General features: G+C 44.4%; 1 protein-coding gene across 3 annotated transcripts in view; it reads left to right on the top strand.

Annotated features, from left to right (window-relative positions):
- Positions 1-17,811, top strand: part of TRAPPC8 (trafficking protein particle complex subunit 8) — a 1,010,076-nt gene that overhangs the window by 314,885 nt on the left and 677,380 nt on the right. For all 3 annotated transcript variants that reach the window (XM_069220084.1, XM_069220082.1, XM_069220083.1), the window contains one exon: positions 9,642-9,792. In XM_069220084.1, the coding sequence (XP_069076185.1) occupies positions 9,642-9,792 (151 nt within the window). The remainder of the gene's footprint in view (positions 1-9,641; positions 9,793-17,811) is intronic.

Below are 17,811 nucleotides of genomic sequence, written 5' to 3'. Positions count from 1 at the left end.
ATACAGAAGTTCATTTCGAAAACCTCAATACAGGGGTGGTTTTAGAGCACAAACATCTGAGGCATCCACTTCACAATCCAAATCATCTTACCAGCCTCAATACCAACGAGGTGGGTTTAGAGGAACTTATAGAGGCCAATTCCCCAGAGGTAGGGGAAAATATCAGCCTGCAAAGCAAGCCTCACAGCCAAAACAGTGACTCGCTCCACAGCTTCCCTCATCACACTTCACCTGTGGGAGGAAGACTGCAAACATTCCACAAAAATTGGTTACCATTACAACAGACAACTGGGTATTGTCTATTATCCGCAATGGTTGCTGCATGGAATTAGCACAAATTCCCCCAGATATACCTCCAAAACCACCCAAACTCTCCTCCTAAGACATCTCCATGTTGCAAAAAGAAGTACAGTCACTGTTACTCAAACAAGCCATAGACCTTTTACCACAACATCAGATTGGAACAGGGGTTTACGCCCTATACTTCCTTATTCCCCAAAAAGATGGAAGCTTGAGACCAATACTAGATCTCAGAACTCTCAATCTTTACATCCTATCAGAACACTTTCACATGGTAACACTACAGGATGTAGTCCCACTGCTACAAGAACAAGATTTCATGGCAACATTAGACCACAAGGATGCGTATTTTCACGTACCCATCCATCCAGCGCACAGAAAATATCTCCGGTTTGTAATACAGGGAAAACATTACCAGTTCAAAGTGTTGCCCTTCGGGATAACAACAGCTCCCAGAGTATTTACAAAATGCCTTGCAGTAGTTGCAGCCTACCTAAGAAGGCAACACATCCATGTCTTTCCATATCTCGGCGATTGGCTAATAAAATCCAACAGTCATACACAGTGTCAAAAGCATACACATTATGTAATACAAACCCTACACACTCTAGTATTCTCTATAAACTACAAATAATCCCACTTGCAACTTGCACAAATTCAACAGTATTTAGGAGCCACACTAAATATGCAAACAGCACTTACAAGCCCAAGTCCACAAAGAGTACAAACATTCCACAACAGTACACAGTCAAATTTGTCATGAAACTGTTGGGCATGATGGCATCATGCATCGCCATTGTCTCAAATGCAAGATTACTCACGCGGCCCTTACAACAGTGCCTTGCAAAACAATGGTCACAGGCACGCAGTCAATTTCAAGATCTAGTGTTGATAGACCGCCAAACACGTATATCGCTTCAGTGGTGGAATTCCACAAATTTAAACAAAGGGCGACCTTTTCAAGACCCTGTGCCTCAAACCACACTTACAACAGATGCATCAATAATGGGGAGCACACCTCAACATTCAAGGACAATGGGACACCGAACACAAACAACTTCACATAAATCACCTAGAATTCCTAGCTGTATTCCTAGCACTCAAAGCCTTTCAACCTCTTCTCGCTCACAAACACATTCTGATCAAAACAGGCAACATGACTACAATGTATTACCTAAACAAACAAGGAGGGACCCACTCATCGCATCTGTCCCTTCTAGCACAAAAGATTTGGCATTGGGCAATACACAACAAAATTCACATAGTAGCACAATACATTCCAGGTATACAGAACCAATTAGCAGATGTTCTCAGCCGGGATCATCAACAAACACGCATGGGAAATTCATCCCCAAGTGCTTCAGACATACTTTCATCACTGGGGAACACCAGACATAGATCTATTCGCCACCAGCGAAAACACGAAATGCCCAAACTTTGCATCCAGGTTCCCACACCCTTTATCCAAGGGCAATGCTCTATGGATCAACTGGTCAGGGATATTTGCTTACGCTTTTCCCCCTCTCCCGCTCATTCCATTTCTAGTCAACAAACTGCGTCAAAACAAACTCAAACTCATACTTATAGCACCAACGTGGGCACGTCAACCTTGGTACATGACACTGTTAGATCTGTCAGTAGTACCACACATCCAGCTTCCCAACAGACCAGATCTGTTAACACAAAACAGACAACTGATCAGGCATCCAGATCCAGCAATACTCACCCTAGCGATTCGGCTCCTGAAGTCTTAGAGTTTGGATATCTACATCTTCCAACAGAATGTATGGAAGTAATTAAACAAGCTAGAAAACCCACTACCAGGCAATGTTATGCGAACAAATGGAAAAAGTTTGTGTTTTACTATCAATCTAAACAGCTTGCCCCTCTTTCAGCACCAATACAAGACATTGTAGGTTACTTGCTTCATCTGCAAAAAGCTAATTCAGCCTTTTCGTCCATCAAAATACATCTCACTGCTATTTTAGTGTATTTGCAAAATATACACCACACCTCTCTATTTAGAGTCCCTGTTATCAAAGCCTTCATGGAAGGACTAACACGCATCATACCACCAAGAACACCCCCAGTGCCTTCATGGAATCTCAATATTGTACTCACACGACTCATGGGTCCACCATTTGAACCTATGCATTCATGTCAGATTCAATACCTAACATGGAAAGTTGCATTCCTCGTTGCAATTACTTCATTAAGGAGAGTTAGTGAAATCCAAGCTTTCACTATTGAACAACCCTTCATACAAGTACACAAACATAAAGTGGTACTTCAAACAAACCCAACATTTCTACCAAAGATTATATCACCGTTTCATATCAAACAGTGGAACTCCCAGTCTTCTTCCCACAGCCAGACTCTGTAGCAGAAAGAGCGCTGCTTACATTGGACATTAAAAGAGCTATAATGTATTACATTGATGGAACTAAATCATTTAGGAAAACCAAACAGTTATTTGTGGCGTTCCAAAAATCACATATTGGTAATCCTATTTCAAAACAAGGACTATCTAGATGGATAGTAAAATGCATCCAAACATGTTACCTAAAAGCTAAAAGGCAGCTATTAGTAACACCAAAAGCAGATTCCACCAGGAAAAAAGGAGCAACAATGGCATTTCTAGGAAATATACCAATAACAGAAATCTGTAAAGCAGCCACTTGGTCAACACCCCATACATTTACCAAGCATTACTGTGTGGATGTGTTAGCAACACAACAAGCCACTGTAGGACAGGCTGTACAAAGAACACTATTTCAAACAACTTCAACTCCTACAGCCTGACTACCGCTTATGGGAGGCAAAACTGATTTGTAGTCTATGCATAGCATGTGTATCTGCAGCTACACATGCCATTGAAAGGAAAATGTCACTTACCCAGTGTACATCTGTTCGTGGCATGTTCCGCTGCAGATTCACATGCGCCCTCCCACCTACCCAGGAGCCTTGAGCCGTTTAAGTTAAAACATTCACTTGTACATATGTATATACATCTCTATTCCATTTGCATGGACATCTCTTTCTTTATACTCTTTCACTCCTACCTTACCCTCTGCGGGAAAACAATCTAAGATGGAGTCTATGCCCATGCACAGTGGAGCTGAAGAGGAGGAGTCCCTCGATCCCGTAACTCGAAAACACTTCTTCGAAGAAAAACAACTTGTAACACTCCGAGACCAACAGTAGATGGCAGGACCTATGCATAGCATGTGAATCTGCAGCGGAACATGCCATGAACAGATGTACACTGGGTAAGTGACATTTTCCATAAATATATGTTCGATGGCCTGTGTAGCTGCAGATACACATGCTGTACATTATTCTGCCATCTAGTGTTGGGCTCGGAGTGTTACAAGTTTTTTTTCTTCGAAGAAGTGTTTTCGAGTCACGTGACTCCTCCTCTTCGGTTCCATTGCGTATGGGCATCGACTCCATTGTTAGATTGTTTTCTTTCTGCCGTTGGGTTCGGATGTGTTTCCTCTCGCTCCGAGATTTCGATTCAGAAAACGTTGAAAAACTCTCTTTTCGTCGGTATTGTATCGATCCGGTTTATATCTTCCATCGACACACCGGTACCGTCGGAGAAAACAACTTTACTCACCCTTCGGGGCGCGCACACCCAACTCGGGCCTATTCGGGCCGACCGCGTGGAAGCCTCATGGATTGGACTCCATTCCGGTTCTGTCCTCAGTTCCACGCAAAGTACCCGTATACAGACCAGCATCTGGTTTGCAATCTTTGCCTTTCCCCGGATCATCGGGAAGAAAATTGTGAGGCCTGTCGATCCTTCCGATCCAAAAAGACTATTCGAGCCAGGATGGCACTAAGACTCGAAATGGCGTCGAGAGGCAGCGAACATCTCGACGTGGAGGAGGAAAAAAATCATGCAAACAGCGGTCTCAGTTCGATATTCCGAACCAGAAGAAGACAGACCAGTCACAGCAGGACAACATGTGAGTACACCTGCCCCTGTATCCTCCCAAAAGCAAAAATATAAGGCCTTGGGTACGCCAGTGCCGGAAGGTCATGGCTCTGCCCGAAAAAAGACTACCGGTGACCAACTTACCAGTTCTGCACCGAAAAAGGCCACTCCTCCCAAAACATTGGAGGCAACAAAGGGCTCTGTGTCCGACTCCAGCAAACGTCATTTTCTGGAGTCGAAAATTAGAAAATCACTTTCGGAGCCGAGAGCGTTGACAGAATCATCTTTTTTGATCCTGAAAAAGCCTGCTTCGGAGCCGAAAAGGCCAGCATACACAGAGGAACATGGGCTGTCAAAAAGACTTAAAGAAAGCCACAACACCTCTGAAGAAGAGTATCAAGTACAACCAATACTTGAGGTTATGGATGAAAGGCAGTCCAGGATCCACATCCATAAGGAAACAGGCACATTTCAGACAATACCTCCTCTAAAACCAAAAAGAAAGCTAGCCTTTCAGGAGGAATTGGACACTATGCAGCCATCAGCAAAAGTGCCAAAGCAGAAGGAGAAACCACCACCTCCTCAATCTTCTCCTCCTCATTCTCCTCCTCACTCTCCACACCTACTTACCTCTCCTCCTACTAGTCCTACACCAGTGGAGTCACCCACTCACTCTTTTGACTCGCAATAGGACAATGTGATCCATGGGATCTTTATGATCCAGATCCCATTCCTAGTAATGACCCCGACAGCTATCCCTCTAAACCTTCACCACCTGAGGATAGCACTGTGTACAATCAATTTATAGCTAGGGCTGCAGCATACCATGGGGTCACCATGCATACAGAACCCCTAGAATAGGATTTCCTGTTTAACACCCTATCCTCCACACACTCTAAATATCAATGCCTTCCCATGCTCCCAGGCATGTTAAAACACACAGTTAAGGCACGTATAATAACACCCAGGATCGAGCGAAAATATAAACCACCACCCTCTGATCCTGATTACATCACCCATCAGGTACCTCCAGATTCTGTGGTCGCTAGTGTTGCCAGAAAGAGAGCAAACAGTCAGTCATCAGGAGATGCGCCCCCATCTGATAAGGAGAGCAGGAAATTTGATGCTGCAGGGAAACAGGTTGCATCCCAGGCAGGAAATCAGTGGAGGATAGCCAACTCACAAGCACTGTTAGCTCGCTGTGACAGAGCCCATTGGGACGAGATGCAAGACATAATCCAGCATCTCCCCAAAGAACACCAAAAGAGAGCACAATAAGTAGTGGAAGAAGGGCAAGCCATTACTAACAATCAAATTCGATCTGCCCTAGCTGCAGCAGACACCAATGCTAGAAGTGTCAATACTGCAGTCACAATACACAGGCATGCATGGCTCAGATCTTCTGGTTTTAAACCCGAAATACAGCAGGCTGTGTTAAATATGCCATTCGATAAAAAACATCTTTTTGGGCCAGAAGTTGACACATCCATAGAAAAATTAAGAAAGGATTCAGACACGGCAAAAACAATGGGCGCACTCCACTCCACACCATACAGGGGATCCTTTCGGAAACCTCAGTTTCGAGGTGGGTTCAGACCACAAACAGAGGCATCCACATCACAGGGAAAACCAACCTACCAACAGCAATACCAACGAGGTGGTTTTAGGGGCACATATAGAGGACAGTACCCCAGAAATAGAGGGAAATTTCAGACCTCTAAGCAATCTCCACAGCACTCTAAACAATGACTTTTCTCGTTCCCTTCCACTCCACACCTCTCCTGTGGGGGTAAGACTACAACAGTTCCACACAAATTGGTAAAACATTACCACAGTCATTTGGGTACTATCAATTATCCGCAATGGTTATTGCCTAGAATTGATACACACTCCTCCAAATATACCACCAAGGTCACACAAACTATCCACAGAACACATCAGTCTGTTACGAGAAGAAGTCCACTCTCTACTACTCAAACAACCAATAGAGTTGGTACCACAATCTCAATTAGGGACAGGAGTTTACTCACTGTATTTCCTAATTCCCCAAAAAGATGGCATCCTCAGGCCAGTATTAGATCTCAGGACCCTCAATCTTTACATCTTGTCAGAACATTTTCACATTGTAACTCTACAGGCTGTTATCCCATTACTCCAAAAACACGATTTCATGACAGCATTAGATCTCAAAGATGTGTATTTTCATATACCCATCCATCCTGCACACAGAAAATATCTCAGGTTTGTCATTCAAGGAAAGCACTATCAGTTCAAAGTGTTGCCCTTCGGAATAACAACAGCTCCAAGGGTATTCACAAAGTGCCTAGCGGTAGTTGCAGCCTACGGAAGAAGACAACATATACATGTCTTTCCATATGTAGACGATTGGCTAATAAAATCACAGTCATACGCAATGCCAAAATCATACGCATTATGTGATACAAACCATGAACACACTAGGGTTCTCAGTAAACTACCAAAAATGACACCTTCAACCGGCACAAATACAACAATATTTCTGTGCAATACTGAATACTCAGCAAGCGCTAGCTTGTCCAAATACACAAAGTATACAAGCATTCCAAAATGTAATCACACAAATACAAACAAATCAACCATACACTGTCAGATTTGTCATGAAGATTTTAGGGATGATGGCATCATGTATTGCAATTGTTCCACACGCAAGACTAAACATGTGACCCTTACAACAGTGCCTTGCACAGCAATGGTCACAGGCACACGGTCAACATCAAGATCTAGTGTTGATAGACCGCCAAACATGCATGTCCCTTCAGTGGTGGAATTCCACAAATCTAAGCAAAGGGTGGCCATTTCAAGACCCTGTGTGCCTCAGACCATAATTACAACGGATACATCAATGATTGGTTGGGGAGCTCACCTAAACAATCCCAACATTCAAGGGCAATGGGATGCCAAACACAAACAGCTACATATAAATCACTTGGAGTTGTTAGCTGTCTTCCTAGCACTCAAAGCTTTTCAACCTCTTCTCACACAGAAGAATTTCCTTATCAAAACAGACAACATGACAACCATGTATTGCCTAAACAAACAGGGAGGAACACATTCATCCCAACTCTCATCTAGCCCAGAAAATTTGGATATGGGCAATCCACAACCAAATTCACCTGTTAGCACAATACATTCCAGGGATAGACAATCAATTAGCGGATATCCTCAGCAGAAATCACCAACAAACACATCAATGGGAGATTCATCCTCAAGTACTTCAAAAATACTTTCAACAATGGGGAACGCCAGACATAGATCTGTTTGGCACAAGCGAAAACACAAAATGCCAAAACTTCACATCCAGACACCCACATCCCCTATCCAAGGGCATTGCTCTATGGATCAATTGTTCAAGGATATTTGCTTACGCTTTTCCCCCTTTCCCACTCCTTCCGTTTCTAGTCAACAAGTTGCGTTAAACTTCACTCAACATGATACTCCTAGCACCAACATGGGCACGTCAACCGTGGTACACAACATTATTAGACCTGTCAGTAGAACCACACTCCAAATTCCCAGCCAGACCAGATCTGTTGACACAAAACAGAGGCCAAATCAGGCACCCAAATCCCAACACACTCAATCTAGCAATTTGGCTCCTGAGGTCAGAGTTTGGATATTTACAACTCCCGTCAGAATGTATGGAAGTTATTAAACAAGCAAGAAAACCTACTTCTAGACAGTGCTATGCAAACAAATGGAAAAGATTTGTATATTACTGTCAATGGAGTTGATGCCCATGCGCAGTGGAACCAAAGAGGAGGAATCACTCGATCTCGTGATTCAAAAACACTTCTTCGAAGAAAGGAAACACCACTGTGGGAGAGAGCATGCTGAGGTTGCTGGTGAAACTCTTTGAGGCAGGAATATCATCTAAAAAACAATGAATACTTGAAATTTGTGCCACTTAGGCATGCCTGGATGACTGAGGGGTTATATGTGGTTGAGTTGTCTGAATACGCCCTGAAGGAGGAACGGGTACTCGTGGTTGAGCTTGGCAGTAAGGCCATACTGCACACTTTTAAAACCATCAACAGTAATGTTCCTGACACACTGGCACATTGCAAGAATGATGGGTAGTGGATTTGGGGGAGACTGACAACACTGATTGAGTGGCGACTTTGATGCGTCACTGGGAAGTGGCAATAAATTCAAGACTCCGACTTGTGCAATTTAAAATACCCAATTGCGTGTATTATGGTTGTGCAAGGCTGCATAGGATGGGAAGGGCAGCATCCTTGGAATATCTGAGATGTATGGAGACTAGTGGTGATTTCTTCCACATGCTTTGGGGCCTCCCTTTCATTCAGGCCTGTTGGTCGGAGATTGTTCAAGAACTCCATGATGTTCTGGCGATGAAGGTCCCAATTGACCCAAAATACGTTGTCCTGGGAATCCCTAGGATATAGATGTCCAGAGGACTCCAACCCTGTTCTGTAACCTGGGCCTGATAGTTGTGAAAAGGGCTGTGGCTAAATACTGAGGAACAAGAGAGGTCCCCACATTGCATGAATGGAAAGTGGGCAGGTGGTATGTACATGGCTGTAGAGAAGGTCACATATAAGAGCAGGAGATGTCCACACAAATTAAAAAAATATATATTAGGTCCCTGTATAGGAGAATATGACTTGGGGCTTGTGGCGGGTGAGTGTGAATGTCTGCGACCAGGTGCTACCACCGACATGTTAGAAGTGTCTGTTTAGAGCTGACCCTCAGGTTGAAAACCCTTTAACACTCTGTTTGCTTGGCTGATTGGACATACAGTGGTGTGGTCATTGTGGGGATGGTTGTAGTGAGGAATTCCTCTTTACTTGAATTGCTGGTTTATTGCTTTTGAGCCCACAGGTGTTGCATGCTTGATGCTTTTCAAAATGTAACTTTCGAAAGAACTGCTGTGGATGCTGCAAGTAGCGTTCGTTTCCTTATTTTACTGTTTTTGAAAACTATAAAAAGAAAATCCACAACTTGCAGATTGGATCATGTTCTACTTTCAAAGTTAGGTGCATGTTAAAGCAGGGTTTCTGCATTCTTTAATGAACTTTCCTCTTCTAAATGTCAAACTGCCAATCTTGTGAATCAGGATTGGCAGTTTAGGTGAATAAAATTGAATTTCTGAGCATCTAAGTTCAACTTCATGTGCAGACTGAGACAATTTAGGCTTGAGAGTTTGACAAGATATGAACTCTGTAAAATGTACAGTCTCTTTCTCAATGTAAAAGAACAGAATTAAGCACTTTAGAATCCTGATCCATTTGCTACTTTCATCTCAAATGACATTGGCTACTCAATGATGAGTGAATGAGAATGTTAACAGCATGGATATGTTAATTACAGATCATAAGTTTTATTTGCATTTATTCATCAGGTATCCCCCAGAAGCGCCAGAGCTTCAAATACGAAAAATGGCAGATTTATGTTTCTTGGTTCAGCATTATGAATTGGCATACAGCTGCTATCATACAGCAAAAAAAGACTTTTTGAGTGATCAAGCAATGCTGTATGCAGCTGGAGCCTTGGTGAGTATTATTAACTTGTATTATTGGATTAATATGACTATAAGGGTAAATTCTCCATCATGAGAATTTTAATTAATATTTGTGTGAAAAAAATTGCCAATTCAGATATAAAGGTCACTAGTGAAATCTAGTTGGCATTGTTAAGTTTTGTGAATTCCATTAAAGAAAAAAGTAAAGTCAATAATGTTAGTTGAGCCTGATAAATAGCATCTCACTAAGGCTAACATCTGACACTGCTCATTCAAGGTAGCCAACAGCAACAGTATACTACCAGGCCTTGTTCTGTTGGTTGTTTCACTGCATTCTGACAGAACCTCAGGATCCTGGCTTCACATTAGTTACTAGTCTAAAGCCACTGTTGAGCTTAAAGGAGGTTTGTTTATAACTTCAATAAAGGTTACTATAAATTATAAATAAGAATGTCAATTAAGAAGTTACTTACTTGTGACGGTAGTGCTCCATTCTTTCATTCTGGGATCTCACAGTTGTGCTGAGCATTGTGGTTGGCCAATATCGGAGAAAAGTCAAAGGTGAAGGAACTTTTCTTTTCTCATCATAGGATCTTTGACAGTCAATGCCGTTGAATAGACTATCAGGCTCATCACACTATGAAGTAGCAGAAAAGGCTTTCAGATGGTAAAGACTAGGAAGTTAAGTGTATGTTAACCTAACAGATCACTCAAAGAAGCGTGTGATTCACAAACGAGAATAAATACAGCCTGATAACGCTAGTTAACTCACATCTTCCCTGACACCTAAGCAGCCACCACTGACATAACAGTGCTGTGGCAAAGAAAACAACCCAAATGGGGAACAAGGGTAGCCAAGAAGTGTGAGACACGAATGCTTGACAAATCCATGGATTCATTATAGTACTTCAAAATAGTGAAATCTTTCACTCACATTTCATGGTCAAAAGGACATTCTAAAAATAATGCGGAGCTTAAAAAGGTAGATATCACTATAGGAAGAAACAAACAAGAAGACGAAAACAAATTTAAACAAGCATTTACAATGCATCGGGTCTCGCATTTTCTCATGTTAGAGCTGGTCACGTTGTAAACTCCTAATCCGACTTTTCACCTATCGGGCAAAAGTGCATTTATGTACATAACCCGAAAAAGTGAAATCAAGTATGTAAAGCGCTCGACTTCTGCCAAGCGAGATCGGGCTCGTAAATTAGAGAAAAAAAAGTCCACGAGCCCGATGGAAAACAGCGAGCCTCGCATGTTTTCTGTACTTGGTCGCTGCGCTGGAGGAGGGCTAGCCACCGGAAAAGGCATGACATATGCGTGCCTTCGACTAATGAAAGCAAGCAGATTTTATTAGGGAAGCCCACCAACCAATAAAAAACACTGACGTGAAGTTGACAGGGCTCCGAGCTCTTTTCTAAATACAAAAGAGTCTCGCTGTGAAACGCATGCGCGAGCACATGCAACGCAGGCTCGATCCTAAAAATAGCAAACAGAAGTAGCCACAAAAACAAGGAAAGAGCACAACGTTCAAAGGTCTGATGTGAACTGTGCATTAGCAAGACAAGCAAACTCCACCACCTCACACTGGTGCCAGGCATAAATGGTCTGATATCTGTATCTGTACGTATATAAAAATGTTTCTAATGCTGCAGCAGTGGCATGTAATGCCACTTTTCATGATGTGTCAGGCCTCCAAAGAAGTTGTTGTGTCCAAGATGAGAGTTAACCTAATGCCGCAAACCGTCAATGGATCATCCTCTGCTGGTAAGTAGAGCAATCATTATGGGAGCGCAGAAAACAGTTTCAAGGTAGGTAAACATCAGAAATTACTTCTGCCACCACCTGGAATAACTGACAGCTATAATTGACAGTCTCAACAATCTCTTGATGTCGAGTCCACCCTAGTAGTACTACCCTGCCAGGGTGAGGTGAGGTGGCCGATGTTGAAGCATGCCACATTACTTGGGTGAGACCACCTCATCCAGTATCTTAAATGCACTAAGGGCGAGATGTAGCAAAGGGTTTTTCCCATTCCGTGTCAATGGGAAAATGTGTTCGTACATATGGCCCTAAGTGAGAATGTAACTAATAGGGTAACTAGAAAACAATTAAGGGAAGAAGGGCACAATGAACCACCATTTTATGCACAGTGCCACACACACTAAAGTAAGCCTTAATTTCCTTGGATCAAAACTGCACTCTATTATCTAGGGGTAATATCAGGGGCTTAGCCCGGTCAGTGTGATGGGGGGAGGGGTGTTAGCTTCAGATTTCCCGACAATCACGCTCTCACTTGATGTTAAAGTACATTATACATCTCGAAAATTAATTCACAACAATGAGGATGCATGAGAAATCTACTTCCCCTGCTTTTGGTCCTACCAAGTCCAAAGATATTTCATTCCAAAGAGCCTTTGGCATCACACTGCATTGCATGGGTTAGTTACATGTCTTAAGAGCATTGTTGCTCTTACCACAGTTCCTCACCTCATTCTCGGCTTTAGTATCGAGACAGGGTCTCCAGAAGTCAAACATTATTATTTAATTTGTTTTTAGCACCCCCAGGTACTACACATGAGATTTTTATGTGATTTGTTTCCTTAAAGACTTTAGTTGACTCAGTCATGTCTCTCTAAAATCCAAATCTTTCTTTACAGCCAATTCATCTCTCACCATCCAAAATCATTTAAAACTTATGTAGTCAGGCTGCGAATCGTAGTGCTCCACAGACACCAGTTGTGTCCAGTAGTCTGCTGCACAATTCTTAACTCCAGGTATCTAATGGACCCTAAAGGTGCACTCTAAGTCCAGCAACCCCTATCCTGCTGTGTGCTGACACATCCTCAGGTCCTTTTTTCTAAAAGATCTCCTTCATTGGCTTCTGGTCATCCTCACCATGAATCTTTCCCCCTACAGAAAATTATTAAATGTATTAATGACCGAATTAACTAAGTCTGGAATAATTAAAATCTGTCTCTCAAACCTCTGAACGAAAATGCTGTTGCCTGCTCACCGCTATCATCAAGTTGGATCAACGCTGCACCTAACCCTTTTGGGTTGGTGTTAGACCTGCATCCTTAGGGTGGTCTTGTAGGAGGCTGGCTCAGTTTATGGTGCAAACCTGTGGTATGGCACTCTATACTGAGTCCAGGCAACTCTTAGTGATAGTGTTTAGGTGTCCAGATAGCAAAAGCTCTCTAGGGGTAGCTGAAGCTCATCTAAGAGGAATTTAAAGCACTTGCAATACCATAATAGTCAGACAGTAACTCTCTGAGAAGAAAGAACCACACAAGTGTTGCATAAATAAAGGATTCTTTATTACAGCACTAACTTCTAGACAAGCATTGGTATATCTCCCATTGGAGATATCTACACAATATATACACCAAATAACAAGCAGAAATAGCTTAAAATGTACAGGGCCTATGGGGGAGCCAAACCATGTACTAAGTAAGTGGAATGCGAAATAGTGAACCTAATCAAGGTAAGTGTGGTAGTTAGCTTAGGGATTGGGGAAGAACCACGACTTGTGAGCTTTGCTAAACTTTGCCGCTTACATCTGTGAACCATCCGGAGCGGCTCTGCTTTCCTTTTCCTGCTCACTACTTTCAGTCAACCCTAGCAGCTTTTCCCAACCGTGCCGCTCAGTGAGCTGTCAGTCAACCCGCACGGCCTTGCTGAGTTTAGCCGCACAACACTCCTCAAGAGGAGCACAACCCGGACAGTATTGGAGTCCATAAAAGCATCGCACACCCGTGCTAAGTAGCCCCTGACACCACCACTTTGATCTCTGCACTTAGCTATCAACCTTGCTTCATTTTTGAGTCTGCAAAAGCAAATATCTCACTATTTATGAGTTGGACATATACTGTGTTGAATTTAAATTAACGTTGTAAACAACCTTTATTTTTCTGAATCCATGTGGATTCTCTTCTTGTGGTGTACTTCCTGAGGTTATGGTGTGTGTTTCGCCCAAGTACTTTACACATTGCCTTCTAATTTAGGCCTGCCTGCTCTGCACCAGCGCGTGAGCACAGACTAATTTATGTTGTGTCATTGACTTTGTCCTGACTAGGATTGTGGTCCCTACTTGGACAGGGTGTATATATCTGCCAGCTATAGACCTGATTTCTAACAGCTGGCATCAGACACACACACACACACACACACACACACACACACCTACACACCTACACACCTACACACACACACCTACACACCTACACACACACACACCTACCTTGAAATACTTGCTGCCAGTGGACCAGGTGCGCAGCGTGGCAGGAGGCGACTGCTTGGTGGTGTTGATCGGCCCGTGGTGGTGCGCAGCCTTAGAGCGCGACAGAGGGGGTTGCCTTCCCACGAGAGCTGGTATAAGAATCCCCCCTACAGGTGGCGGCGGGCAGTTGCCTCCAAATCGAACAGGGATCAGTCGGTCCGGGAGATGCTGACCAGATCCCATCCACGCAGTGCAAACACGCTGACCCTCCCACCCAGGCACAGGGGCTTTCAGACAAGGGAGATGTGGAGGATGATGGGCAGCACCAGTTAAAAAAGGATTTCTCACCTCCTTATTAAACTCCCTGAAGACGGAGCTTCAGGATCTGCGGAGGGATCTTTCCCAGGAGATGGCACGAGTTGCGCGCTGATCTCACCTCATTGGGGGAAGGAGTTTCAGGTATTGAGGATAATGACATATCCAGAGGAGACGAAGTCGAACAACTACAACAAGAGATCATTCGCTTGCGCGAATGGCAGGAGCAACTGCAGATCGCGACTGAGGATCTGGAAAATCGCTCCCTTTGCCACAACATACGAATTAGAGGGGCCCCTAATGGGGCTGAAGGGGATGACATCAGAGAGTATGCTACAGCTTTGTTTCGCTCGCTTCTGGGCCCAGAGAGTAAGCAGGAGATCATGCTGGACCGGGTCCACAGAACAGGATGAGTGGGGGGGGGGGGGAAAGCCCCCAGAGAGCCGTACTGGATGGAGGCAAAAGGAACAAACGACGACCGCCGGGACCATCGTTTCTGGAGAGAGCTCTTGAGAGACAATTTGTTCTGAACAGCTTTGCTGCCGGCGTCAGCCCATAGCCATCGCCTGCTGCCGGCTGACTTAGATGATATCTGGCGGAAGGCTCATCCAAACCTTCGAGAATTTACGTTTTACTTGGCTGTCACAAAGACTTTTACACGCATAGACTATTTTCTGTCCTCTTCTGAGTTCCGAGCCCGTGTTCAGGAGACCACAATAGAGCCCCGTGCTCTGGCAGACCATGCCCCTTTAACTTTAATGGCCTGATTTAATCTCAACGGCACTCGGGGTCCTGGCTGCCGTTTTCGGGACACGCTCCTGCAGATACAGAGTGTGGTAGACTCGTTGAGACGCATGATCACAGATTACCTTAGCGGAAATGATGATGGGCATATCTCTTTATCGGCACTCTGGGAAGCAGTAGTACGCAGAGAGGTGATTTCTCTCTCGACAATGGAAAACAAGGCCCGGAGAGAACAAAGGGCGTCATTAGAGCAGAGGGTGGCTGCACCGGAGCATTCCCACAAGCACACGGGAGCCCCAAGAGTTTGGAGGGAATTGGAGAAAACCTGCCTCCAACTGAAACGATTAGACTGGGATCGGGCCGAATACGCTATAGCGTGGCTCAAACATAAATATTACATTGGGGGCATCCGTTGCGGGGAGCTTCTTGCCCATAAACTAAGGACACATCTCATGCTAACACCATCAAGATGGTACGCTCCTCCTCTCGGGGAGAGGCGTGCACTGACATGCAAATTGCAGAAGTGTTCTCCGAATTTTACAGAGTTATAGGCGACAGACACCACTATCACCCCAGATCCCTCTGCATACCTCACTGATTGCACAATCACTCCACTCTTAGAGAGCGATGCAGCTCTCCTTCGACAAACCAATCCAGATAAAGGAAGTGATTTTGGCCACAAGACAGGGATGTCGCCAGGTCCGGATGGCTACACCCCCCTTTTTTTTTTTTTTTTTTTTTTTTTTTTTTTTTTTTATAAAACGTTTTGCCCTGAGCTGGCCCTAACACTCACACGACTCTTTAACTCTTTTACAGAGACCAACAATTTCGCTCCCAGCATGCTAGATGCGATTATCACTGTAATTCACAAGCTAGGAAAGGACCCGGAGGAGTGCGGCTCGTATCGGCCCATTTCCCTTCTAAACATAGATGCCAAGCTGTTCACTGGCATCTTTGCACAATGCCTCAACCTCTACATGCCCGGGTTGGTCGACCCGAATCAGGCAGGTTTCATACCTCACCGTCAGTGTGGAGACAATACAAAGCGACTTTTACATCTTATAGACAAAACGCACAGATCGTGCAGAGAGGCATTCCTCCTGACTATTGACACGGAGAAGGCGTTTGATAGGGTGCACTGGCCCTATCTCTTCCAGGTGTTGGAGCACTTCGGGGTTGGACCGATACTTCTGAAGTGAATAAAATGTGTTTATCAAGAACCCAAAGCAGCGGTTCGAGTCAATGGCACGTTGTCTTCACCATTCCAGATTTGGCAAGGAACGAGACAGGGCTGTCCACTTTTCCCACTTCTCTTCCCTCTCTACATGGAGCCCCTAGCACAGAGAATGCGGGCAAATCCCCTTATAACTGGCATTACATAAGGGGGCGACTACCACCTTATTAACCTCTATGCAGATGATGTGATCCTTACTCTGTCAGAACCCATGGTCTCACTTCCGGCGCTAACTGACGCTTTACATGCATTTGGTTCCACTTAAGGTTTCAAAATGAATGCACAAAAATCGCAAATTCTTAACCTGTCAGTCCCTCCCGCGCACGAGGTGGAATTACGCTCCAAATTCCCCTTCGTTTGGACATCTTCGCATTTCCCGTACCTTGGCATTGACCTAGCAATGACGACCACAAAAACAGCCCACAAGAATTTCACTGCCCTCTCCAATGCTGTAATAAAGGACTTGGAGGTTTGGGGTAAACAAACTTCCCTGGTTAGGCAGAATTGCTGCAATAAAAATGACAATCCTACTGCGCATACTCTACCTATTCCAAGCATTCTCCCTTGCCCCGCCACCTAAAACCATAGCTGCACTTCAGTTGATGTTACTAAAATTTATATGGCACCAGAAACCTGCACGCATTTCGCATTGCACACTGTACCTTCCTAAGATAGAGGGGGGGCTGGCGGTCCTGTGCCTCTTGAAATACTATCAGGCGTCTCAGTTGCGTTTCTTGCTGGAGTGGAGCCGTCCACTCACTGAGAAACACTGGTGTTTCATGGACGAAGCTGTCACGGGCTCTCATATATGGAAGGAGCCCTGGCTGCAGCGTAGACACAGAGCTGTAGGGTTATACTCTTCCCCTATCACTAGCACGACTTTCCGGGTCTGGGACTCGGTGGCAACCAGAAACGGTCTAACGACCTTTCCCTCCCCTATGACTCCGATTTGCGCGAATCCCAACTTCGCCCCCGGCCTGAAATCTGAGGGCTTTCAGCGATGGCATGATGGGGGATGCAAGAGGACGGGGAGCTTATTCGACAAGGACGGCATAATACCCTTTGACTGCCTAAAAGAAGCATATGGGCTCACAGAGGCTGATAGGTTGACAAATTACCAGGTTAGACACTGGGTGTTCAGCCAACGGTCAAGCCTCTAGTAGCGAGAACACTCACAGCATTCGAGAAGTGGTTATTGATCAAAAAGATGACAAGAGGCTGATATCAGAGATCTATAAGCACCTTCAAACCGCCACATCACTTCCTAAAACTAAGGGACAAAAAAGGTGGGAGGCTGAGGTGGGGAGGGACCTGACGGAAGAGGAATGGGAAGGAATTCACTACAGGGCACACCACACAGCTCACAACATATCAGGTGCCGAAACAGCATATAAAATAGCAACATATTGGTACTACACCCCCGCAAGAATACACATGTGGGATCCCACTAAAACCGAGCTTTGTTGGAGGGGGTGTGGAAGCACGGGCACACTCATACACTTGCTATGGCACTGTCCCAAGCTGAAACAATA

The sequence above is a fragment of the Pleurodeles waltl genome, chromosome 2_2 (assembly GCF_031143425.1).
Source record: "Pleurodeles waltl isolate 20211129_DDA chromosome 2_2, aPleWal1.hap1.20221129, whole genome shotgun sequence".
In the NCBI taxonomy this organism is placed as follows: Eukaryota; Metazoa; Chordata; class Amphibia; order Caudata; family Salamandridae; genus Pleurodeles; species Pleurodeles waltl.
The sequence above is the reverse complement of the archived record's forward strand: the minus strand, read 5'-3'. Positions and strand labels throughout refer to the sequence as shown.